The 26,278-nt window shown below is 44.9% G+C and overlaps 1 protein-coding gene across 1 annotated transcript in view; it reads left to right on the forward strand.

Annotated features, from left to right (window-relative positions):
• Window positions 1-26,278, forward strand: part of LOC126260809 (venom carboxylesterase-6-like) — a 160,419-nt gene that overhangs the window by 84,685 nt on the left and 49,456 nt on the right. Inside the window, exons 5-6 of the mRNA XM_049958177.1 lie at window positions 907-1,112; window positions 19,447-19,624. Of these exons, the coding sequence (XP_049814134.1) occupies window positions 907-1,112; window positions 19,447-19,624 (384 nt within the window). The remainder of the gene's footprint in view (window positions 1-906; window positions 1,113-19,446; window positions 19,625-26,278) is intronic.

The raw sequence follows: 26,278 nt of genomic DNA on the forward strand, positions 1-26,278 counted from the left end.
CGGTACGCATTTATCCTCCTTACACGAGGCATCACAACGTTTCACCAGGCAACACCGGTCAACTGCTGTTTGTGTATGAGAAATCGGTTGGAAACTTTCCTCATGTCAGAACGTTGTAGGTGTCGCCCCCGGCGCCAACCTTGTGTGAATGGTCTGAAAAGCTAATCATTTGCATATCACAGCATCTTATTCCTGTCGGTTAAATTTCGCGTCTGTAGCACGTCATCTTCGTGGTGTAGCAATTTTAAGGCCAGTAGTGTAGTTGGAAGAGTTAGTGGGTTTCGGGCGTCACGTTGTAAGATGAAGAGGTGCGCAATCCATGTTAGTTTTCTATCAAGAGTTAATCTGAGCGACGGAAACACAGAACAGAGCGTCTAAAGATTGTGGCCCGGATTTCGTAATACATTTACTTGAAGTTACGGCGTAATACACCGCTCGAACAGGACATTAAAGTGGCATTGGAAGAAGCTGTGGGAGTGTTGATGGTAGGTTGGCAGCATATTGCATGAGTTGTTGGTTTGAGAATATCTGCAGTTTAATGTTGTACAAGGGGGAAGGAGAGGACAGACTTCTGGGACATCAGCAGTCCAGCGAAGGTTGGGCGGGTGTGGTTGATTGTATTACATGTGGTGGTGAAGGCATAGGCTGGAGTGATTAGATTTGTAACTTGAGCCGCCTCGAATACAACTGATGGAAGATAGCGAGTGGTACGCCAGGCAGTGCCCAGGGACAAATAGTTATAGGCCGAGGATTTCAGACGGCTACCCTTTCAAAAGTAGGGAGCCCACAATGAAAAGAACGGTTAATCAGGTTAAGGAGGTGGTATAATTATGTGTGTGTGTGTGTGTGTGTGTGTGTGTGTGTGTGTGTGTGTGTTTATTTTATGGGAGTCGTCTCCTGTTGCAGGCAAGTTCCAGGGTGCCATATCTATCTCCGGCACGGCGCTCAGCCCGTGGGCGCAGGTATCCTCGGTGGAGGCCCGCCGCCGCGCCTTCCGCCTGGGCGAGCTGGTGGGCTGCCGCAAGAAGCAGCTGAAGGACAGCGAGCTCTTGCTTGACTGCCTGCTCAAGACCTCCGCCGAGGAGCTGGTGCGACAGATACCCAAGATCCTGGTGAGTTCTCGTTCAAGCAACATGCAGGACAAATTTCGTAGGAACTGGATAGCTGGGCTTAAAGTGCTGTATTGATATAATGAGTATTGACGATTCGCAACCATGCCAGAGTGGAAGGAACACTGACGTCGGTTTGTGTCGTCTGTTCCCATGGGAATGGCAGTGAAGAATCTGGAAGCAGTGTTCAGACTTCTTTCCAAGATTCCTCACATTGATTGAGGCAGTGATGGAGATATAGTTTAGAAATGTACAGTAGCAGAAGCCACTTAGAAATAACAGAAACATAGAAACAATAATTTCACTGTCTGGGAAATACATGATTTTGAAAAACGGCTTCTTTGAACACGTGTGAGTGTAGTGCGAAGTCAAAAAATCGTTGCTTTCCAAATTTCTGCGGCACTCAGACCTGATACGCATACTCGTAGATTATCAGAAATTTTTAACAAATGTCACTGTTGACTAGTGGCAGTCATTCAACAAAGGACAAATGAGGAGGCTTCCTTTGAAGGTGAGATTCCTTTCGTCGGACTGACTGATATCCAGTAAAGTACTCGTATATAGTTTGTCACTTCTAGGAGGAAATAACTGTAACATTTGTTTTGCAGTTTCTGCATACGTAGATGGCCAGGGACAATATATTCGAAAAAGTTCCTCAGCTAATTTTGCAGATAAAAGTGGTAGCCTTCCATTACTGGACACGTGACTTCCTGCATCAGCCGGCGTTAGCATTGTCTTACTTCATCAGTAACTGTGACTCAATAGCAGCTTAGACTTGAATTTTACGTTACCTATCAGCTATGTATTAAAGTTCCTAAAACAAAGGAAAATATTTAAAGTACTGTTGTTTTAGAAATATGGAGCGCTAACTGAATAATAGGAATATTTAAACAAATATTATTAGTAAGGATTTTAAGACATTCAGCATACGTGAAATTGGCCAGGTAATGGATACCTGCAAATCAGGATTCATAGCTAATTTTTCATTCACCAGTAATGTAAAATATCTGCTCTGAAAATTTTTGCTCTGAAGCCAAACACGAAATTCTTTTTTCGACAGGAATTAACTTTACCTAAATGATTGGGCCAGGAAGCATAAAAGACTGAGACAAATCAGCCAACTGATGGAATGACACTCATACCAGGTGTAAAAGTATGAAACCGGAATTTCCGTATAGATGGTGCTATGCGTCAGTGTAGGGTAGAGAGCCTGTATAGGGAGAGAGCGGCCAACTGGACTATACGGCGGCCATTTTTCTGCCAAACTGCGGGCGGGACTTTTGAATGGCCAGTACTGGAGTAGGGGAGTACACACTCACCGAATCAAAAGCACAAGACAATATGGCGAAATCATTCGTTAAATGCCTTTCTTTACAGCTATAATATACACATAGTATCCTACTACGAACAGCACAGGAAAATTTGATACAGAGGCTGTAAAAATTATTCGTTACTTGCATTTATCTCCTTTAAAGTTCGTTTACTAGACACATTGCAATGAAAGTAACGTAAATAAAAATATAGTGTATATCATTTGTTTTGTATCGGAAGTACATAACGCGAAAGATTTAACGTACATGTATTACGTCAGATGAATGAAAGTCGTAAGCAGTTGTTTACTTGTGGCATGCAAAAATTGAGACGTATTAGTACTTCTTGTCACGTCTTCAAACTTTTTACATGTCACAAGTAAACAACTGCTTACTGAATACCTCTCGTAGATAACAAACGAAAAAGATCACATAAATCAGGTAGTGTTAATTTAGGCTACTGTAATAACGACCAAATATAACAAGAAAACTACCGTATCCCTTCTACCCCATAGTAAGTAGGTCTATTAAAAACCGTCTTCGAGAGTACCTACAATTATTTACTAAGAATAATGTTTGAGCAACCACGACAACCGCGGAAAACGTGCTTACAACTTGCCTGCGTCAACAGTCAGGCAATAATACTGAAACCAAAATAATGCCTAGTGTTCTGATTCGGAACGAAATAAGTTTGACGCTATAAAGTCGAATGAGCATGGCACAACTACTACTACAGGAACTTTCCGTTTCCAGCAAGGACTGTCAGATATTGGCTTCAGAAAAGCTTGTGATGCTGCCTGTATGCACGAACTGTTAAAGAAATAAGAGCTTAAAAATGCAGTAAACTGTAATAGGCCTACCTGTTTTGCGTGACTAAAAATATTTAAAAATACTGACACCTTAAATCAGAGTTCTCTGAGCAAAGTGAAGAACCAAACATTTTTATAGGCGTAACTAAATAAATATTTCGGATAATACACTCCTGGAAATGGAAAAAAGAACACATTGACACCGGTGTGTCAGACCCACCATACTTGCTCCGGACCCTGCGAGAGGGCTGTACAAGCAATGATCACACGCACGGCACAGCGGACACACCAGGAACCGCGGTGTTGGCCGTCGAATGGCGCTAGCTGCGCAGCATTTGTGCACCGCCGCCGTCAGTGTCAGCCAGTTTGCCGTGGCATACGGAGCTCCATCGCAGTCTTTAACACTGGTAGCATGCCGCGACAGCGTGGACGTGAACCGTATGTGCAGTTGTGACGGACTTTGAGCGAGGGCGTATAGTGGGCATGCGGGAGGCCGGGTGGACGTACCGCCGAATTGCTCAACACGTGGGGCGTGAGGTCTCCACAGTACATCGATGTTGTCGCCAGTGGTCGGCGGAAGGTGCACGTGCCCGTCGACCTGGGACCAACCGCAGCGACGCACGGATGCACGCCAAGACCGTAGGATCCTACGCAGTGCCGTAGGGGACCGCACCGCCACTTCCCAGCAAATTAGGGACACTGTTGCTCCTGGGGTATCGGCGAGGACCATTCGCAACCGTCTCCATGAAGCTGGGCTACGGTCCCGCACACCGTTAGGCCGTCTTCCGCTCACGCCCCAACATCGTGCAGCCCGCCTCCAGTGGTGTTGCGACAGGCGCGAATGGAGGGACGAATGGAGACGTGTCGTCTTCAGCGATGAGAGTCGCTTCTGCCTTGGTGCCAATGATGGTCGTATGCGTGTTTGGCGCCGTGCAGGTGAGCGCCACAATCAGGACTGCATACGACCGAGGCACACAGGGCCAACACCCGGCATCATGGTGTGGGGAGCGATCTCCTACACTGGCCGTACACCACTGGTGATCGTCGAGGGGGTCTCTGAATAGTGCACGGTACATCCAAACCGTCATCGAACCCATCGTTCTACCATTCCTAGACCGGCAAGGGAACTTGCTGTTCCAACAGGACAATGCACGTCCGCATGTATCCCGTGCCACCCAACGTGCTCTAGAAGGTGTAAGTCAACTACCCTGGCCAGCAAGATCTCCGGATCTGTCCCCCATTGAGCATGTTTGGGACTGGATGAAGCGTCGTCTCACGCGGTCTGCACGTCCAGCACGAACGCTGGTCCAACTGAGGCGCCAGGTGGAAATGGCATGGCAAGCCGTTCCACAGGACTACATCCAGCATCTCTACGATCGTCTCCATGGGAGAATAGCAGCCTGCATTGCTGCGAAAGGTGGATATACACTGTACTAGTGCCGACATTGTGCATGCTCTGTTGCCTGTGTCTATGTGCCTGTGGTTCTGTCAGTGTGATCATGTGATGTATCTGACCCCAGGAATGTGTCAATAAAGTTTCCCCTTCCTGGGACAATGAATTCACGATGTTCTTATTTCAATTTCCAGGAGTGTATATACCATTAAGAAAGTTGTACCTGGACTTTATTACAAGAGCTACGTATTCCTTCCTGAGTGGGCATTTAAGACTGCAAGAAGAAGTTACAAAATTTGGCAAATTCGAAACGCTAATTACGTACTAAAAACGATATACAACTAAATCGAACATGCATGCACAACGCATAACAAGTCTCTAAATAATTCAAATACCTTTTAATCGTTTCCAAAAGTCCTCTGAACTTCAATTCAACTCAAAAGCACGGCGAACATAGGAAGCGCGAGAGGCGTTTGGCAGAAAAATGGCGCCAAATCTAATCAACCAATCACGGGCAACTTCACATATGGCCACTCTCTCTGTATACAGGCTCTCTACTCTCTAGTGTAGGGCCCGTGAGACCGCGTCTGCAGCACCATCTGCTTCCTGTAACGGCTGACGACGAATGTCACACACACACACACACACACACACACACACACACACACACACATGTAACGCAAGTTCCATACATCGGTGGCTGTTTCAAACCCACAAACATGTCGAGTTTTGTGCCTACGAACTAAGATTTGCGGACAGCATTGGTTTTCTGTTATTTGAAGAAAACTGCTGCAGAATCGCATCGAATGCGAATGAGAAACCAGTCGTGCTGTGAATTGGTTGCTTAAGGTAGACGTTTACGAGTCCTGTATTGCCCAGCTCAACGCCGGCAGGGTACGAGCGGTCAAGGTGCCACACACCGAGAGGCCACTCCAACTCCGGCTGAAAGGGGCCAGTATAATGAACCAGCTCATACATTCGCCCAGTGCAGAACAAATTTTTACAAGTTGGTGTCTCTGCAGAAATAACACTTTGGTGGAATGTTGATTTTTTTGTGGTAAGTGGAAGGTACCAGGCTGCTCAGGAGATATTTGCCTTCTCAGGAGAAGCTTGACAGCTGTTAAATGTTGTCTTGTCCGTTTGAGGGGGAGGATATGAGACAGACAGACACCACTCCATGTGGATTACGAATTTCTCTCACAAGGTGGAGACGTAGGTCACTGGGCAATCTAGAAAAAAGAAAAGAACTGTTAGTCCGAATTGAGGACGCATATTCTAGAGATTTGACACAAGAATACAGCACATTGGACTATGTAAAAGGATGTCTGAAAAGTAAGCGTTTGGAGCTTGGTTTTCTCGAAATTGTGTGTGTGGCAAGGCAGCTTATTCGATAACTTGTAAAACAACTGGTAGGTGGGATGTTGAACTGCTGGTTTAAAAAATGTCACGTTCGGCAATGTTCTGCGGAGCCTACTCATTGCAGTATTCTTTTGTGAGTCTTTCGCAGAGCTGAGAGGAAAGATGGAATTCTTCGGGCACTCGAGGTGGAGATGTGGAGGCGGACATTCGTGCTTTGGAAAAGTGGAAAACCAAACGTCCTGAATTTGCAGATGTGGCAGAAGGCAGACCTGAATTTGAGGATTAGACAATCACACGATGGCTGATGGCTAGTGGATTGTAGCAAGTCCCGTTATATGCAGAACTAGACCCTCCATCACATCAACTATGGAGAGATTACCTTGCAACACAGGTTTTCCAGGAAGGAAAACAATGAAGCATTTTTCTTTGCTCCGTTGCTCCTAAATTTGATTAGATCCTATTATTTGACACCTGGTCAGGGATTTGCGGCCTCATCCGTGAATAAAGACTGACATTTGCATGTGCAATTCGCATTTTCTTCTGGTATGATCAGGCCAATGGCTGTACACCCATGTGTGATACGCTTTTCCGAAAATGATCTACCGAGACTACACTTACTTCCATCCCACTTACTCCTTGTGGACTTCGCCCTTTCAAACTAGCTCTGGTTTAAATTTGTCACTGTTCAGAATTGGCAGGTTCCTTTCGCTTTAAATTTTAATACTAATGCTGATATGTAATTATTACTTCATGTATTTGCTTACAAGCATAATTGCAATGAGTTGCATTTAAAATGGGCTAAATCTTCAAATTTAGTAGTTTGATAAACCGCCTTCTAATTAATTACTCTTAACCAACACCTGGAACTCATTTACGAGGACCACTCAATTCATATCGTTCAATCCGCAGTGCGAGAGATTAATTTCCGTATCTGGGTTGATGGGGAGCTGTCTGTCTCGATCGACCCAAACGGTACAGAGAATTATAGTCTTACAAGCTCTTTTGTCAAACGACGTAGAAAGTACGTCAGTGCTTAGATTTGAGACGTTGACTTCGTAAACAATATCTTCATAAGATTAAATAATTACTTACTAAAATTTCCACTTAATCATTGGTAGTAAATCAGTCTCTGCAGGCACAAAATGACTATTGGAATACCACGAGATTTCGTCTCATTCATCAATGGCGATGGACCATGGTAATGTTTGGACAAGAAGTAATTGCAGACTTCTCAACTGCAATCGTTATGAAATTTTGTGCAGTGAACAATGGGACAAAAGTAACTGATAAATGCGGCATTTGTTGATTACTCGAATCTCCTTAAAAAGGGCTAATGAACTAGTTGGTGTGACGAAAATGCTCAGAGATGACATGCCAAACACTCTGATACGCTGTACGTGTGTAATGAGAGAAATGTGGATAGTAAGTAACGTATGTTTTGAATCTGCAAATTTCACACACACGCTTCTCTCTGTATCGTAGCAGCCTGTGGTGAGAAGGTTGTGCTGGAAACAGTTGCATTTTATTAAGTACAACATTTATATCGTCTGTAGATGGCAGTAATTACTATAATTAGTAGAATTGGTTCCGACCGTCTTAACCGACCATACTAGGAGCCAGGTGCTGCCGTTAAAATGTCGAATCCCGTCATCAGAAAACATAATTACGATTGAGAAGGGAAATTAAAATAACTTGACAGTTTCCATCTCTCACCACTAACAAATGATACTGGAATTACAATACATACCACACGTACTGTATGTGGTAAGGGGAAGAAAAAATCCATCATAACTGACCTCACATGCCCAGTATTACGTATCAAAACAAAAAGTGAAACGTGGTTTCATGCTGTAGTACACAAAACCGATCTGATGAATGTGCCCTTCAGTACCCTGTTCAGTGGCTGAGGAAATTATGAGAGTTTGTAGTAGATGTTGGTGCTAGCGGCAAAAATGCTCAGAGTATTTTATGTCTGTCGCTGGCATAATTTTGGTATGAATATTAATGTCCTTTCTCCGACCGCTTTAACAAGAGGACTTTCATTGGTTTAAGCAGATCATTAATTCAATAACAATTTTGGGTCGAATACTTTACGTATCCAGAAATGTAAAAGGGCTGTTTACATCTTGCCAATTGTGTTGTAGAGATGTATTTATTTGAAGGTCATTTACTTACCAGCCATTGCACGATCAAATACCGTAAAGTTCTGCAAGAACACATGCTTGGCATTTTATGACTAAACATTACAGGCGCTTGGCCTATGTTCGTTAATCGTACTACATCCGTTGAGTGATCGAGAGTTGTCGCACTCCACACCAGTTTATTTGGTTCCACGAGCATTTATCTAAAAAATGAACGTCTAGATTGTCGTCAGACATACTCGAGTACTTAATCAGACGAATCGCTGAACGTGAAATGCGATTCTGCTTATGAGCTGGACACACACACACACACACACACACACACACACACACACACACACACACACACACACACACACACACACAGACAGACAGACAGACAGACAGAGAGAGAGAGAGAGAGAACTCGTTGTACACAGAGGAGTCGCCAGCTAACGCGCCATCTCAGAAGCGCCTGCGACGCTCTCATAATGTCCAGACAATCGACATACCGTGCAGTTAAAGACCTAAAGCAATGTAAAAGGCCTGGGGGAACATGCCAGACTTAGAGCCTAACAGAGGCTCACCATGACAGATACGAACCGTGCTTCACTGTTCAATGTGTGCGTAATTATCCACCCAGATCCACGCGTTCTGTAAAGTCTGGTCACTGCACGCTCAGTGCAGCTTCTTCTGTTGCCCTTTGTTCATCTACTGTGGGATAATTCTGCCGTATCTTATATTAAGGCAGGTGCGTTCTATGGAACCTCATGTTGCCTTTTACCCTCTCAATATCTAAAAACGTCTGAATGTATTATTATTCTTTACGAATTGTTAAGCGATGTAGTATGAACTAAAACTATGTAGCAGGAATGATGGTTTGTAGAGTCGCATTTCCTTTTATACAATTAGTTCCCACGCCATGCTTTACTTTTTGAGTTCTGAGGTTGATTTGAAGCCATAGATTCTAATAGCGATATATCCATAGGTTGGGAACGGCTAAAATCCCGCTACTGAGGTTATACGGTAATCGCCTGAGGGACCTCCACTGTCCGTTAATGATACGGTTTTCTGCTTGGAGTTCCATCAGACGTTCGCTGTAAACAGGGGTACCGCACCTCCATCCTATCCTTTCATAAGTCTAAATCTCTGTCGACTGCGCTGGGTGACAACTTTCCACCTCTGCAAGAACACGTGTGACAAAATTGTGTGAAATTACTACCTTGGGATTCAAATACCGATAGATATTTCCCCAGCAGTATTGATGGTCAAAATTTTTTAACAAAGTCGACTAGCCGCGCTGAAACGCTCAATAGTCGTAGTAATGATTAATTATACACTATAGCCATAGTAATGACTATGAATAAAGTTATAACAGACTGAAATGCACATCTTTCAGGTCAGAGAGAGAAAATATAAACCTAATATTAGTCAACACAGCACCGTTCAGGATAAGTCTTGTAATTAGTCTCATATGCTAACGATGGCGACTCTCTCGTAATATTTCAGACAGAAAGAACGCCGAAACCAGCAACAGATGCTAATGAAACTTTATTACAGATGGTATAGATATAAAAAATAGTAAGGCTACATTGCAATTTATTTCTAATACTGGTTTCGCTTATATTAATCATTAGACCGAAATTAATGCAGCAACATGAAACACGCAGAAGGTAGCAGTTACGATATGCAGTCTCTTTTAATTCGTATGGTTTATTTATTACAATGAAAAACGAAACTAATAATTAAATATGGAATATGAATTGTAATGGGTAAGGATGAGAATCGAAGGTGGGTCGAGAAACAAACAGCTGTTGGTCACCCACTCATGTGAAGTATCGAAATGATGAAACGCTTCCAACGAAGCTTGGAAAATCTTGCGTGTACATTAAAAGATCATCACATAGTGATTGTTTCCGAGGGGGAAAGGGGGTAAGGGTGGCATTTAAATTCCAACTATAGACTCGAAGGCAGAGACAAAGATGTTTTTCATATTACACGAGCATATTCTCAGAAAATTTGTTTGGGTAAGGGGAACGTATAACATCTTCGGGATAAAAGTACACTAGAACTTTCAAATTTAATGAAAGCAGAGATAGGATAAATACAGTTACACAAAAAGCTGTGAAAGATCAGAAATTACTTTCTGCTTGAGCTTGGCTGACAAGAAAATGATCAGAAATTACCTGAGCGTACTAAGGTACAAAGATTGGTATAAAGGACAGAGGTATGCAACTGTAGTTTGAAAATGCGACTGAGCCTGATGGGATGTCGCATACATTATGTATGAAACATGCGGAACGACTGACTTCTTCATTGGTAAGTCTATCGTACATCTATGCTAACAACATAACCTCTCAGATGATCGGAACAGGTGTGAAGGCGCAATTCGCTTCAGTTTTCGACAGAAGTCGCAGAACATTCCAGGACCCACAGACCTGTCTTATCCAACGTATACTGCGGTGCCAAGTCATGGGGTACCTCCTAATACCATGTGGAACTACATTTTTCCCGGCGTGGTGTAGCAGTTCCATGTGGTTTGGACTCAACAAGTCACTAGAAGTTATCTGCAGAAATATTGAGCCATGCTGCCTCTACAGCAGTCCATAATTGCGAAAGTGGTGCCGGCGCAGGATTTTGTGCGCGAACTAAGCTTTCGATTACCTCCCATAGTTGTTCGATGGGATTAATGTCAGGCGACTTGAGTTGCAAAATCATTCGCTCGAATTGTCCAGAATGTTGATCAAACCAATGAGGAACAGTTTTGGCCCACTGACATGGGCGCATTGTCATCCACAGAAATAATTCAATCGATGTTTGGAAACATGAGATTCACGAATGGCTGCGAATGGTCTCAAAGTACCCGAACACAGCCACTTCCAGTCAATGAACTGTTCATTTGGACCAGAGGACCCAGTCCATTCCATGTGTACACAGCCTACACCATTATGGAGCCACCATCGGCTTGCACAGTGCCTTGTCGACAACTTGGGTCCACGGTTTCTTGGGGGCCTGAGTCACACTCGAACACTACCCTCGGCAGTCGGTACTCACCTGATCAGGTCAGTTTCCCGGTCTAGGGACCAACTGACATGGTCACGAGCCCAGGGGAGGCGCTGCGATGTGCTCTTGGCAAAGGCACTCACTTCGGTCTGCTTCCACTGCCCATTAACGCCAGATTTCGCCGCACTGTCCTGACGGATACGTTCGTTGTACGACCCACATAGATTCCTACAGTTATATCATGTAGTGTTGCTTGTCTGTTAGCACAGAGAACTCTGCGCAAAGGCTGCTGCTCTTGGTCATGAAGTGAAGGGAAGGCCGTCGGCCACTGCGTTGTCTGTAGTGATCCTGCATATGGCTATCCCGTGGCTTGTCACCTCAACGTAAATTTGCCGTATTAGAGTTCGTTCTCGTATATAATGTTTTCGGAGACGAATCCACTTCTGTCGGAATAAACACCGATCGTTTGACATTTACATTTTTCCATTCGTCTGGAGCCTGTAGACGGCGGACTCCAAGTTTATATCGTATTTCTCGGCTCTCATCAATCCTCCGATAAGTCGCCTAGTAAAAAATAAAATACGTGCTTACGTAATACTGTAATATGTACGCGACTGTATTCCACTCAGACATAACAAAATACAGTTCCTCGCTCTTCCTGAGCAGACAAAAAAATGGTTCAAATGGCTCTGAGCACTATGGGACTCAACTGCTGTGGTCATCAGTCCCCTAGAACTTAGAACTACTTAAACCTAACTAACCTAAGGACATCACACACATCCATGCCCGAGGCAGGATTCGAACCTGCGACCGTAGCAGTCGCACGGTTCCGGACTGCGCGCCTAGAACCGCGAGACCACCGCGGCCGGCCCTGAGCAGACAGATCAGAAGCGAAAGTAATGTTCCATGAGTTTTAAAGGACCGTTATCGTTCACCATGCGTATTAAAGACTAGGTAGACAACAATTCTAACCCTTCTACACCTTTTAGGTTATGCGCTTGTATACACACAGACAGAAAATCAATGGAAACTTAATATGATCTGTGCTTGGCACAAGGATGTCATTCGGCTCTCAACATAAAGATAACGCCGTGCGCCTAAATAGACGAAAATAAGCAGAATCGTGTGATTAAAAAGTCGGCATTCAGTCGCTGAAATGACAAAACCGTAAAGTATCTAGGAGTAAATATCAGTGGCGATTTTCGACTTCACGGCCACGTGAGTCTAGCCGTGACTAAGTAAAATGCCAGACTGTTATTCATTGGATGTATCTTAAGGAAATGATACATAGCGATGGAGTCGGCTAACAAAACCAGCCAGACCAGCTCTTGAGTACAGTGTGTCGGTTTCTGGCCCTTGCCAAGCTGGATTAAGGGTAAAGATTGAAAAGATTCAAAGAAGACCTTTGCACTTAGTTACCAGATTGTTTCGTCAGTGAGAGAGCGTCGCAGAAATACTGGCAAGTTTCAAATGGTAGCCACTATAAGGATACTTCACTGTGGCACTGAGTCTTTTTCTCTCAATTCTGAGAGTATATATTAGAAACGCTTCTGCTAACTGTTCTCCAGTATTACACACCTCTACAAAAGTTTGGAATATCACAGAGTTTACTAAGACTACGGCAATGACGATATCAGTCTTTAGTAGCGAGTGTGTTCAGTCGCACACAGACGAGTTCTTCCACTCTGCGAGGCATGCTCTGGATGAGATAATCAAGTTTATCTTGGGTTATGAGGTCCCACTCCTCAATGGCAGCTTCAGTGAGGTCATGAAGATCGTCAGATGGATTTCGGCGCAGTGCAATGGCAACCTTCAACAGGTCCAATGCATGCTCAGTTGCGTTCCTATCTAGTGACTGTGCTTGCCAATGCATTCGGTTGGCGTTGCATCCTTGAAAATACTGATACACTGCTAGAGTACGGTGCACTCATGCGTTGTCATCGACTAGTATGTTGTCACTGACTTCGTCTCTAGGGCCTCACGACCGTTTGTAGGACGTCTTGGAGGTATTTGGGACCTATCAAATTGCCGTAGGTGGGAATTAAGGGGTCCGCCATTCCAACATTATTGCCGCCCAGAACATTGTACTTCCACTTGCAAACCGATGTACTTCCTGTAGTTACCGGCGTTTCTGGTGTCATGTAGCGCTTCTCCAAACCCCAACGTGTCCAGTGTCTGGTCGCAAACCAATCCTAGTCTCGTCAGCAAACATGACATTACTGCATTCTGCAATGGTCCGATGTCGATGTGCAAGAGACCAGGTTGGAGGAAACGATATAGAATTGGTGTTGCCATAAGAGGACGACCATTGCGAGGTCAATTGTTTACATTTCCCGTCTCTCTGTACTTTCTCCACACCTTAGACACTTCACTTTGAGTGACATGTAACCGATCAGCAACATCTTTCTGTGTATGACCTACTGAAAATAAAACCACTATCCTGACTCTGTCAAAGTGTTGTATGCCTCTACCTGGCATGTTACTTCAGTGCTGAACACGAATGAATCTATTGATGGCACTGGACTGCTCATAATGTGCCGCTGTGACAGCGGTACGTTTACATGACTGGGAAACGGCCACAAAGCATGCTAGTAATCAACACCGTCCAGTATGTGGGCTCTAAATGAATAAAGCATGAAGTACGTAGATCAATGAGGCCTGTAATATCATAGACTAAATTATACGAGAGTATTTAAAACTTTTGTTGAGCAGTGTAAATTCATCCGTTTTCTTCCTGCAAGTGTTAGACATTTGCTTATAACAGGCTCTCTTGGTTGAATTTATTGATCTTACAATCTTTTCCTCATTCTTCCTAAAGATCTTCTGTATACCGGGTAGTAATTCACCAATGATTTTGGTATTGTGACGTCTTTCATTCTCGTGACACGATCCTTCCAGATGTTTGCTCGTTTAAGCTTCTCTTCTTCTGTCAGAATTCCTCATCCCATCAGCTAGTGAGTGCCCCGTTGCTACATCTGTATTCTTTCTTCATTTCTTTTTGTTACAGTTCACGACTAACTTCGACATGCCATGGTTGGTCCTGACGTTGTATTGAAGATCTTAATTACCTCCTTCAATTTAGTTCTGAGAACTATAGGTTGTTCCGTTAATGTAATTAAATTTTTATACTTTCCTTTGTATGTCAATTTGTCATGAATGAGAGAGTATTTCTTAAGAAGTTGATCGCATTTATTCTTTCTAATTTATAATTTATTACCGTTTTCCTGAGAATTCGCTCCTGGCCGCTGAAAGCCGTATGATTTGTTGCATTTTAAGACCTTATATAACATAGCTGTTACGGATAAAATATGAACAGCTACTTGGAGTGTGTTCTCGCTGCTAGCGATCAGTTTGATGACCAGCAAAGAGTGACAAAGAGTAATTTCTTTCGCTGAAGTCATAAGTGTAGATACTTCTCCCCCCCCCCTCTCTCTCTCTCTCTCTCTCTCTCTCTCTCTCTCTTTCTTTCTTTTATGATTTGTCTCATGGCAAGTGTAATAAGATGGTATCTGTTCCTTCGGACATGTCCATCGGTGACCATGCAGCTCGTTAGAATGAATTTCTTCTGTCTTCTTTCTTGTAAACAGGTATTAGTCTAGCCAATTTCCAGGGAACTTTACTTGTCCAATAACTGTTACGTAGTTGAGAAGTCAGGTTTCATTATTGGATGTATATTTAATCAGTTCTGTGTTAATTCCATCAGTGCCCCGTGCTTTTCTCTTTCATTTAACATATTTCAGTTTTAATGGCAATTTACACCAACCTACGGCTGTAGAGCAAGGGTTTCAATAATATTTGCGAATAGAAACTACAGCATAATTTGAACTTACCTTTCGGATCATTGATCTCGACAAAAGTTCATTGTCATTTCATTAAAATCGTGCCTTCTTATTTTTTGCATTGTACATACGGATTAAATGGCAGTCATTTTCTTCAAGAATATACATCTAAATCTGCATGCGTACTACGCAAGTCACACTTAAATTCCTGGCAGAGACTTAATCGAAGCACCCTCACAACACACTGATCAGCCAAAACATTATGACCACTGCCCACCTCGACGCTGGATGCCGCCTGGTGGCGGACACGAGACTCAGTAACAAATGTAAGTGGAGCAGATTGGGATGGGGGTCAACCTAGCGAAGATGCGGGTTGCAAATGTGGGTAATCCGTTGATATAAGCGACTGTAACAAAGGGCAGATTATCACGCAGAGTCTGTGAAAGAGCTTATCGAAAATGGCCAAGCTGTGTTTGGATGTTCACTTGCTATTGTCGAACATCTACTGAAAGAAACAGGACAGGAAAATTACCACTAGGCGCTAAATGGTCAGACGTCCGCGGCTCTTCACAGTTTGTGGGTTCGGATGCTTGTATGCTCTGTAAAGTAGGATAGACGGTGATCTGTGGCATCTCTGTCGAAAGAGCTCAATGCCGGTGCACGTACAAGTGTTTCGGACCACACCGTTCGTTGTACATTATTAAACATGGAGCTCCGCAGCAGACCACCCCTACGTGTTCACATGTTGACACACCGTCAGTTAAGATTGGAGTGAGCACTGGAACAACGGGATTCGACCATCCATCAACGGAACGTGCCGGCTCTTCGGATGAATCACATTTTTCCCACGCTAGGCCAGACGTAGTCATCGAGGTGAACGGCGGCTCGAAACGTGCAGCGCGGCGCGGACGCAGGCTGGTGGGAGCAGTACTATACTGTGGGAGACGTTCTCCTGCGCTTGCACGGGACGTGTGTTAGTAATCGAAGACACGCTGAGATCCGCGAACCATCTGCATTCCCTCGTGCCTGATGTTTTCCCAGACGGCGATGTCGTCCATCAGTATAACTGTCTGTGTCTCGGACCCAGAGCCGTGCCACAGTGGTTTGAGGGGCATTATAGTGAGCCCAAGTTCATTCGGCTACCAGATTTGCCTGACCTAAATCCTGCGGAACACCATCACCGCGTACGCATATCAGCGGCCCGTTAGTTACGCGAATTACGTGACCAATGCGTACACATCTAAGCTACATACCGCCACAACCAGAGACCAAAAAAATAAGCTACTAACCAGGTGGTCATAATGTTCTGGTTCATCAGTGTAATTCTCTATCTTTCCACTATCAAGCAGCGCGCGGAAAAACGAACGTCTATATTTTTCCTAGCGATCTCTGATTTCCCTTATTTTGTGAAGATCGTTTCTCCCTTTGTAGGTCGGCGTCAACAAAATATTTTCGCACTTGGAGGAGACAGTTGGTGATCGAAACTTCATGAGAAGGTCCCGCCACAATGACAAACGCCTTTGTTTTATTGATATCCACCACAAATCCTACATTATGTCCGTGACACTCTCCTCCCTATTTCTCGATAATACAAAACTTACTGCTCTTCTTTGAACTTTCTCGATGCACTCCGTTAGTCCTACATGATAAAGATCTCATACCGCGAAGCAGTACTCCGAAAGAGGACAGACAGCATGGTGTAGGCAGTCTCTTTAGTAGATCAAATGGCTCGAAGCACTATGGGACTTAACATCTGGGTCATCAGTCCCCTAGACTTTGAACAACTTAAACCTAACTAACCTAAGGATATCACACACGTCCATGCCCGAGGCAGGATTGGAACCTGCGACCGTAGCAGCAGCGCGGTTCCGACTGAAGCGCCTAGAAACTGCCTTTAGTACGCCTGTTCCATTCAAGTTCTTCCAAGAAAACGCAGTCTCTGGTTCGCCTTCCCCACAACATTTTCTGTTCTTTCCAATGAAGTTGTTCGTAATTGTAATTTGTAGGTATTTACTTGAAATTACGGCGTTTAGATTTCATTGATTTATTGTGTAATTGAAGTTTAATGGATTCCTTTTAGCACTCATGTGGATGACCTGACACTTCACATTATTTACGGTTAATTGCCAATTTGCGCCCCATACTAATATCTAAATAGTTTTGCTATTGGTTTTGATCTTCTGATGACTTTACTAGACTATAAACAACATAATGATCTGCAAACAACCTAAGAAGGATGCTCAGATTATCTCCTAAGTAGTTTATATAGATAAGAAACAGCAGAGGGCCTATAACACTACCACGGGGAAAGCCAGATATCACTTCAGTCTTACTCGACGATTTTCCGTCAATTACTACGAACTGCGACCTCCTTGACAGAAAATCACGAATTCTTTGCGTAACTGAGAGGATATTCCATAAGCAGGCAACTTGATTACAAGCCGCTTGTGGTGTATGATGTCAAAAGCCTTACGGAAATCTAGAAATGCGGAATCAATTTGAAATCCCTTGTCGATAGCACTAAACACTTTGTATGAGTAAAAAGCTAGTTGTTTCATGAGAACGATGTTTCGTAAATACGTGTTGACTCTGTGTCAATAGAGCGTTCAGTTAGAGATACTTCATAATGTTCAAACACAATGTGTGTTCCAAAATCGTGCTGCATATAGACGTTAATGATGTGGGCATGTAATTTGGTGGCTTACTCCCACTGACTTCCTTGAATATTAATGTGACCTGTGCAACTTTTCGGGTCTTTGGGCACGAATCTTCCGTCGAGCGAGCGGATGTATATGACGGTTAACTATGGAGCTATTGTAACAGTGTCCAATGAAAGGTACCTAACTGTTATAAAGTCTGGAACGAAAGAATTTCTTTTATTGATTTAAGTTGCTTCACTAGTCCGAGGATGTCTACTTCTAAGTTACTGATGTTGGCAGCTGATCTTGATCGAATTCTGAAGTATTTACTTCTTGTTTAGTGAAAGAATTTCGGAAGGCTGCGTATAGTAACTCGGCTTTAGCAGCAGTGCTCCATTGCTACCATACTGTACACACAATCAGAACCTCTTCGGATTTTCTGCCAAGTTTCTTTGTGGAGACTGTTCTAAGTATTTCGTACTGAAGTCTGTGCTAAATTTCGAGCTTCTGTAAAAGATCGCCACTTCTGAGGACTTCGAGATTGTTTACATTCGGAATGTTTTTTTCGCTGTTTCTGCAACAGTATTCAGACCTTTGTATACCAAGGGGGATCAGCTCTGATCGTTGTTATTTGGTGTAAATCAATTGCTGTCGCTACTTCTCTGAACTGAGCCACATCTAGTCTACCCTTGCATCATTTATTCAGAAGGAGTGGAGATTCTCTCTAAGGGAGGCGTCAAATGAATTTTCATCTGCTTTTCTTGAATGAGTATATTTTTCATTTATTTTCGGAGAATTTGGGGATTACAATATTAAATTTTACCACGGCAATCCTTCGTTCACTAATTCCTGTATCACTTTGATGCTCGTTATTAGATCAGGGTTATTTGTTGCTATGTGCTATCACAACGATTTACTGTTCGAGTGGGTTCTTGGAGTAATTGCTCGAAATAATTTTCAAAGGATACGTTTAGCAAAATTTCAGATGATGTGTTCTGCATATCACCGGATTTAAACACGCATTTTCGCCATGGTATGGAGGGTAAATTGAATCAACGTCATCTGCTTTCAGTAACACTCTTATTTATTAACATCTTCATGCTCTTGGTCACAAAACATCTCTACTTTAACTACTGCGTGTTTCCATTTAGCATTCACTCCGCCTTTTATTGCAATACAACTACTGCCAAGCCACTCCACGCAATGTAATTCAAAGATTTAAGTAACATACATCGATAGTAAAATACAAAGATTTACGTGAGTTGACATAAAGCGATGCTTTTTGAGTCTTCTGAATACTCATTAAAGTAATCTGAGTTGATAGAAATAAAGTAATTTTATAAAAAGTAATTATTTGAAACATTTCAGATTTATATTGTGATTAGAAAAATGAATAAAAATAGTGAGATCTGATCTGGATGATAAACGATCACACAAACAGTCGTTACTTATACAAATCTTACTTCAAAAGCAAATCTCTAGTCATTTATTTGTACTTTACGGAAAATGACAAACTGAGAAAGTGAAGGCGCTGATATCCGATGACCGAACACTCACACTTGTACGGTTGGAGAAACTTTGCATTTTCTGAAACTTGAGTGTCGGCTGATTACCATGAGTGTATAATTAAAGAAATTTATGTTTGTAACGAGAAAAGAAGTCGATAGTTCTTACCATGTACGGTTCGAAAATTGAGTAGGGAGGGAGGGTACACACCATACATCCCCCTGCCCCCCTCTTCTTCCCCTCAGCCACACACCACACGGTGTTTTCTGGAGTACAGATGAAGAAAAAGATGTAGATGTAGAACACTTACCACAAAATTTATTACAGTAGGATGGCTTACCAGCAGAAGAAATATTTTACTCGTGTATGACTGAAGAAAACTACTCTTGTGTGGTGATACCCCGGTGTATATTCCGCAGGACTGGAGCACGGACCTGACGATGCCGTTCGTGCCGGTGACTGAGCCGTACATGCCGCGCAACCGCACGTTCGTGACGCTGCCTGTGGAGCAGATGATAAAGACGATCGGCCAGTACGGCTACCAGGTGCCGTGGCTCATCGGGAGCACCAGCCACGAGGGACTGGGGCAGTCGCTCAGTGAGTAAACGCTCTGCTCTCTGCTGACGAACTCAACTGCTCTCAAGCAAACTATCTGTATTCGAAGTGCACGTAACTTCTGTGCAGTGTTTGTCTGAACTGTCAAACCTCCAGAACTGCACTCTTGCTAGAGAGAAAAGGCTGTCGAAACATCGGTGCAGAAATATTAGCTACTCGTAGTTATCAGACCAGCTACGTTGTGGAGTGTCCACTGAAGCAATCTACGAGGGCAGTTCAATAAGTAATGCAACACATTTTTTTTCTCGGCCAATTTTGGTTGAAAAAACCGGAAATTTCTTGTGGAATATTTTCAAACATTCCCGCTTCGTCTCGTATAGTTTCATTGACTTCCGACAGGTGGCAGCGCTATACGGAGCTGTTAAAATGTCGTCTGTAACGGATGTGCGTTGCAAACAACGGGCAGTGATCGAGTTTCTATGGCGGAAAACCAGGGCATCTCAGATATTCATAGGCGCTTGCAGAATGTCTACGGTGATCTGGCAGTGGACAAAAGCACGGTGAGTCGTTGGGCAAAGAGTGTGTCATCATCGCCGCAAGGTCAAGCAAGACTGTCTGATCTCCCGCGTGCTGGCCGGCCGTGCACAGCTGTGACTCCTGCAATGGCGGAGCGTGCGAACACACTCGTTCGACATGATCGACGGATCACCATCAAATAACTCAGTGCTCAACTTGACATCTCTGTTGGTAGTGCTGTCACAATTGTTCACCAGTTGGGTTATTCAAAGGTTTGTTCCCTCTGGGTCCCTCGTTGTCTAACCAAACACCATAAAGAGCAAAGGAGAACCATCTGTGCGGAATTGCTTGCTCGTCATGTGGCTGAGGGTGACAATTTCTTGTCAAAGATTGTTACAGGCGATGAAACATGGGTTCATCACTTCGAACCTGAAACAATACGGCAATCAATGGAGTGGCGCCACACCCACTCCCCTACCAAGAAAAAGTTTAAAGCCATACCCTCAGCTGGTAAAGTCATGGTTACAGTTTCTGGGACGCTGAAGGGGTTATTCTGTTCGATGTCCTTCCCCATGGTCAAACGATCAACTCTGAAGTGTATTGTGCTACTCTTCAGAAATTGAAGAAACGACTTCAGCGTGTTCGTAGGCACAAAAATCTGAACGAACTTCTTCTTCATGACAACGCAAGACCTCACACAAGTCTTCGCACCCGAGAGGAGCTCACAAAACTTCAGTGGACTGTTCTTCCTCATGCACCCTACAGCCCCGATCTCGCACCGTCGGATTTCCATATGTCTGGCCCAATGAAGGACGCAATCCGTGGGAGGCACTACGCGGATGATGTAGTTATTGATGCAGTACGACGTTGGCTCCGACATCGACCAGTGGAATGGTACCGTGCAGGCATACAGGCCCTCATTTCAAGGTGGCGTAAGGCCGTAGCATTGAATGGAGATTACGTTGAAAAATAGTGTTGTGTAGCTAAAAGATTGGGGAATAACCTGGTGTATTTCAATGCTGAATAAAAAACCCCTGTTTCAGAAAAAAATGTGTTGCATTACTTATTGAACTGCCCTCGTACATTGTCAAAATACGCGCTACATGCCTGCCCTCGAAACATTAACGTTCACTTAGACGAGACAGGTGGCGGGCCCAACTACACATGATCCGTCGGTAACCCAACCAAGAGACAGTCACGGACCGACCGACTAAACGACTTGCTAGCTTCCAATCAGTACACAAACTCAAGGACCAAACTGTTACGGACGTGATTATCCACAATGAAATATATATTAAGCTGTCAAAACTACACACCGTGTTGGACAGGGACAACAGGTGAGGAAAGGACTCTGCCTGAAATTGTTAGTGGCCAGGACAGGTAACTGGAACCTAACAGCCACAAGGCAGGAAATTCCGCTGGTACACTTGAATTGTAGTGAATCAATATAGTTAATTCCACTGCACGGCGTCTCGATTTCACCACTAGAAACACTCGGTGTTGCTCATAGGAAAAGCTCCCCAACAGCGAACCCCGATACGAACCATACAACATGAACGTACGTGGCTTGGGCACTTAAGACACCACTCATCTTTGACGTCCTGGGTCGGTGAGCCACGAAGCTCGTAGCGATCGGACAACACACACTCCGCCACTGCGCAGGGACCACCAGCGGACCCAGCCGACTGCGCCACACGGAGATATCCTCCGTGGTCCGCATCCACCGACCGACTGCTCTCAGAATGTCGACATCATCTAAAATAGTCGGCAGTAGAAATAACGCAAACTACCCTCACAACCTGACAAACACTTACTTGCACGACTACCTGAACGATGCCAAACACGCCAAGTACGCACGAAGACAAATCGGGAGTCGATGCACACGCACACAGCCGACTCATGAATGATCAGCGAGCCAAAACGCGTCGTCCGGTAGGACGACCGACCGACGATCCACCAAGACCGTGGCCCGGCTCAAGTGATGCGTGGCGGCAATGGTCGGGCGAGCCATGTCGACGCAGATCTCACAGCTCCAACCCGACTGCACTAGTGCCGCATTGCAACTCCCTGTATGGCAGGTCCAGACTGCGCTCCAGACGCGTTCCAACTGACTGGCAACCCGAACTCGCGACCCGACCTGGCTTACGACAGACAACGACCGGGAAGTAATAGCAGTCGAGCAAAGGTACTACGAGAGGGGATATATCGATACGCGCTGCAAGCGCCGCTCACGGTCAGGCAAGGCAGCAACTCAGTGACACCAGTAATTTAATTTAACGTAGTGAGGTGGAAGTACGTTAAAAACAGGGTGTAAAGTACATGATGGCGGGAACATGAGCCACGCACGGCTCAAGCTGTACGGTCCAGAATCGGTAGGCCAATCACCGTGAACTCTGAGATAATCATCTCATCGACGCGCCAGTTTGAAGATACCTGTTTGACAAAGCACTTGTCCTGTTGCATGAAGTACTGCCTGTCGCACATCCTCGTCCGACAGGAATTATCGACCCTTGAGGGCCTTTTTTTTTTTTTTTTTTTTTTTTTTTGGCATGACAGTAACATAGGAAGAGATCATGATGTAACGTTACACATATTTAGGCGAGTCAAACTGCCGCCCAGTACTGGTCTGAGGTAAGATGAATCTTCTGTACGGCTGAGCGCTGGTGGACAGCTCCGGGGCCGTGAAGGCGCCGCGGGCGGTCCGGAGACAGCGACCGATGCTGGCGAGCGCAGGTGCAGAGTCGACTAAAGGACGGGATGTGGGGGTGAACCACAGCATGGGAAATTCTGACGACGTTCGGTTGCTCAAGAGCACAGACGATGCTCCAAGAAATGGCTAAGTTACAGTTCTTACACATTCGACAATGTCAACTCTTACTACACTCGTGAAGCGTCAGGAGTCATGTCCAGTGACACAATAATATATCACTATCTGTAAAACCACAGAAGTTAATATTTGACAGCGAATAAACATTTACACAATGAACCTCTGAATTAAAAGCTTTTAATCACTTCATGCGATTTTAACAAACAGTATCTCAGACGATAAAATTGCACTATAGCTATATATCTGTATCTATTGAATTTGACGTTCTGTGTCTTTTACGTCTTTTTCATTATTCAATTGTCTGCCAAAACATCGCGTTCTCCGTATTGACACAGCGAATGAACACATCAGTACTTCATTTTTTGTCATACTTGTGCATTTATTTTATGAACAGTTTAATAGTTTTCCAGTAACTCCATTTAAATGTTGACTGCAAGCATTATTAAAAACCGCCTTAATTTATATGGACTACCATCAGCTGTAGAAAGGAATGACAACAATGAAAATTTGTGCCAGATCGGGAATCTAACCCGAATTTCACGCTTACCACGTGCGGTCGCCATACCATTTGGCTATCTGTCTGCGATTACACACGGCCAGACACAAACTTGCATGGGAAGTTATCAAGATTCCAGCGAGTTTGAGCGTCGTGTTATAGTCGGCGCACGAGCGATGGGACACTGCATCTTAGAGGTCATGAAGTGGGATTTTCCCGAATGACCATTTCACGAGTCTACCATGAATATCAGGAATCCGGTAAAACATTAAATTTCCGACATCGCTGGGGCCGAAAAAGATCCTGCAAGAACGGAGCCAACGATGAGTGAAGAGAATCGTTCAGCGTGACAGAAGCTCAAACCTTAGGCATATAGCTGATTTCAATGCTGGGCCACCAACAAGTGTCAGCATGCGAACCATTCAACGAAGCACCATCTATATGGGTTTTCGGAATCGAATGCCCACGCCTGTACCCTTGATGCTTGCACGACACAAAGCTTTACGCCTCGCCTGGGCGAGTCAATACCGACATTGGATTGTTGATGACTGGAAACATGTCGCCTGGTCGGACGAGTCTCAAACTGTATCGAGTGGATGGACGCGTACGGGTATGGAGACAACGTCATGAATTCGTGGACCCTGCAAGTCACCAGGGGACTTTAGAAGCTGGCGGAGTCTCTGTAATGGTGTGGGTCGTGTGCAGTTGGAGTGATATGGGACTCCCGATACGTCTAGATACGACTCTGACAGGTGACACGTACGTAAGCATCCTGTCTGATCACCTGCACCCATTCATGTCTATTGTGCATTCCGAAGGACTTGGGCAGTTCTAGCAGGACAATGCGACACCCCACATGCCCAGAATTGCTACAGAATGGCTACAGGAACTCCCTTCTGAGTTTAAACACTTCCGCTGCCCACCAAACTCCCCAATGAACAGTACTGAGCATATCTGGGATGCCTTGCAACGTGCTGTTCAGAAGAGATCTCCACCCCTTCGTACTCTTATGGATTTATGGACAGGCCTGCGTGATTCATGGCGTCAGTTCCCTTCAGCACCACTTAAGACATTGATAGTCCATGTCACGTCGTGTTGCGGCAGTTGTGCAAGCTCACGGGGACCCTACAGTGTACTTGTGCATTTATTTTATGAACAGTTTAATATATTTCCAGTAACATTTAAATATTCATCGCAAGCACTAGTAAAATACTGTGCTGATTTATATGGACAACCATCAGCTGTAGAATGGAATGACAACAATGAAAATGTGTCGGACCGGGACTCGAACCCGGATTACACGCTTATCACGAGCGGTCGCCTTACCATTTGGCTATCTGTGCACGACTCACGGCCACACCAAAACTTCCATATGTCGTCAACCATGAGTCTAAAACCTGTACTCTTACATCCATTATGTATGTTCCCGTACAGATGAGACACTTTACTTAAAAGTTACTTGCCGGTGTCGGCGGATATATACGATAATTGCAGTGCTTGTGTTCTTTTGAATTACGATGGCAAGCTCCTTTGGACATGAGTGCAGATTTTGGTCTTGTAGGAATTTCTTCTTAACTTGAAACTGAATGACGTTTAATCTGTTCACTGTGTCCTCTATCTAAACTCACCTCCTTAAAAGTCTGGAGCGTGGTTGTTTTATGACGAGACGGAAACGCTTTACGGGCAGACATACACTCCTGGAAATTGAAATAAGAACACCGTGAATTCATTGTCCCAGGAAGGGGAAACTTTATTGACACATTCCTGGGGTCAGATACATCACATGATCACACTGACAGAACCACAGGCACATAGACACAGGCAACAGAGCATGCACAATGTCGGCACTAGTACAGTGTATATCCACCTTTCGCTGCAATGCAGGCTGCTATTCTCCCATGGAGACGATCGTAGAGATGCTGGATGTAGTCCTGTGGAACGGCTTGCCATGCCATTTCCACCTGGCGCCTCAGTTGGACCAGCGTTCGTGCAGGACGTGCAGACCGCGTGAGACGACACTTCATCCAGTCCCAAACATGCTCAATGGGGACAGATCCGGAGATCTTGCTGGCCAGGGTAGTTGACTTACACCTTCTAGAGCACGTTGGGTGGCACGGGATACATGCGGACGTGCATTGTCCTGTTGGAACAGCAAGTTCCCTTGCCGGTCTAGGAATGGTAGAACAATGGGTTCGATGACGGTTTGGATGTACCGTGCACTATTCAGTGTCCCCTCGACGATCACCAGTGGTGTACGGCCAGTGTAGGAGATCGCTCCCCACACCATGATGCCGGGTGTTGGCCCTGTGTGCCTCGGTCGTATGCAGTCCTGATTGTGGCGCTCACCTGCACGGCGCCAAACACGCATACGACCATCATTGGCACCAAGGCAGAAGCGACTCTCATCGCTGAAGACGACACGTCTCCATTCGTCCCTCCATTCACGCCTGTCGCGACACCACTAGAGGCGGGCTGCACGATGTTGGGGCGTGAGCGGAAGACGGCCTAACGGTGTGCGGGACCGTAGCCCAGCTTCATGGAGACGGTTGCGAATGGTCCTCGCCGATACCCCAGGAGCAACAGTGTCCCTAATTTGCTGGGAAGTGGCGGTGCGGTCCCCTACGGCACTGCGTAGGATCCTACGGTCTTGGCGTGCATGCATCCGTGCGTCGCTGCGGTCCGGTCCCAGGTCGACGGGCACGTGCACCTTCCGCCGACCACTGGCGACAACATCGATGTACTGTGGAGACCTCACGCCCCACGTGTTGAGCAATTCGGCGGTACGTCCACCCGGCCTCCCGCATGCCCACTATACGCCCTCGCTCAAAGTCCGTCAACTGCACATACGGTTCACGTC

The sequence above is a fragment of the Schistocerca nitens genome, chromosome 5, assembly GCF_023898315.1.
Source record: "Schistocerca nitens isolate TAMUIC-IGC-003100 chromosome 5, iqSchNite1.1, whole genome shotgun sequence".
Classification (NCBI taxonomy): domain Eukaryota; kingdom Metazoa; phylum Arthropoda; class Insecta; order Orthoptera; family Acrididae; genus Schistocerca; species Schistocerca nitens.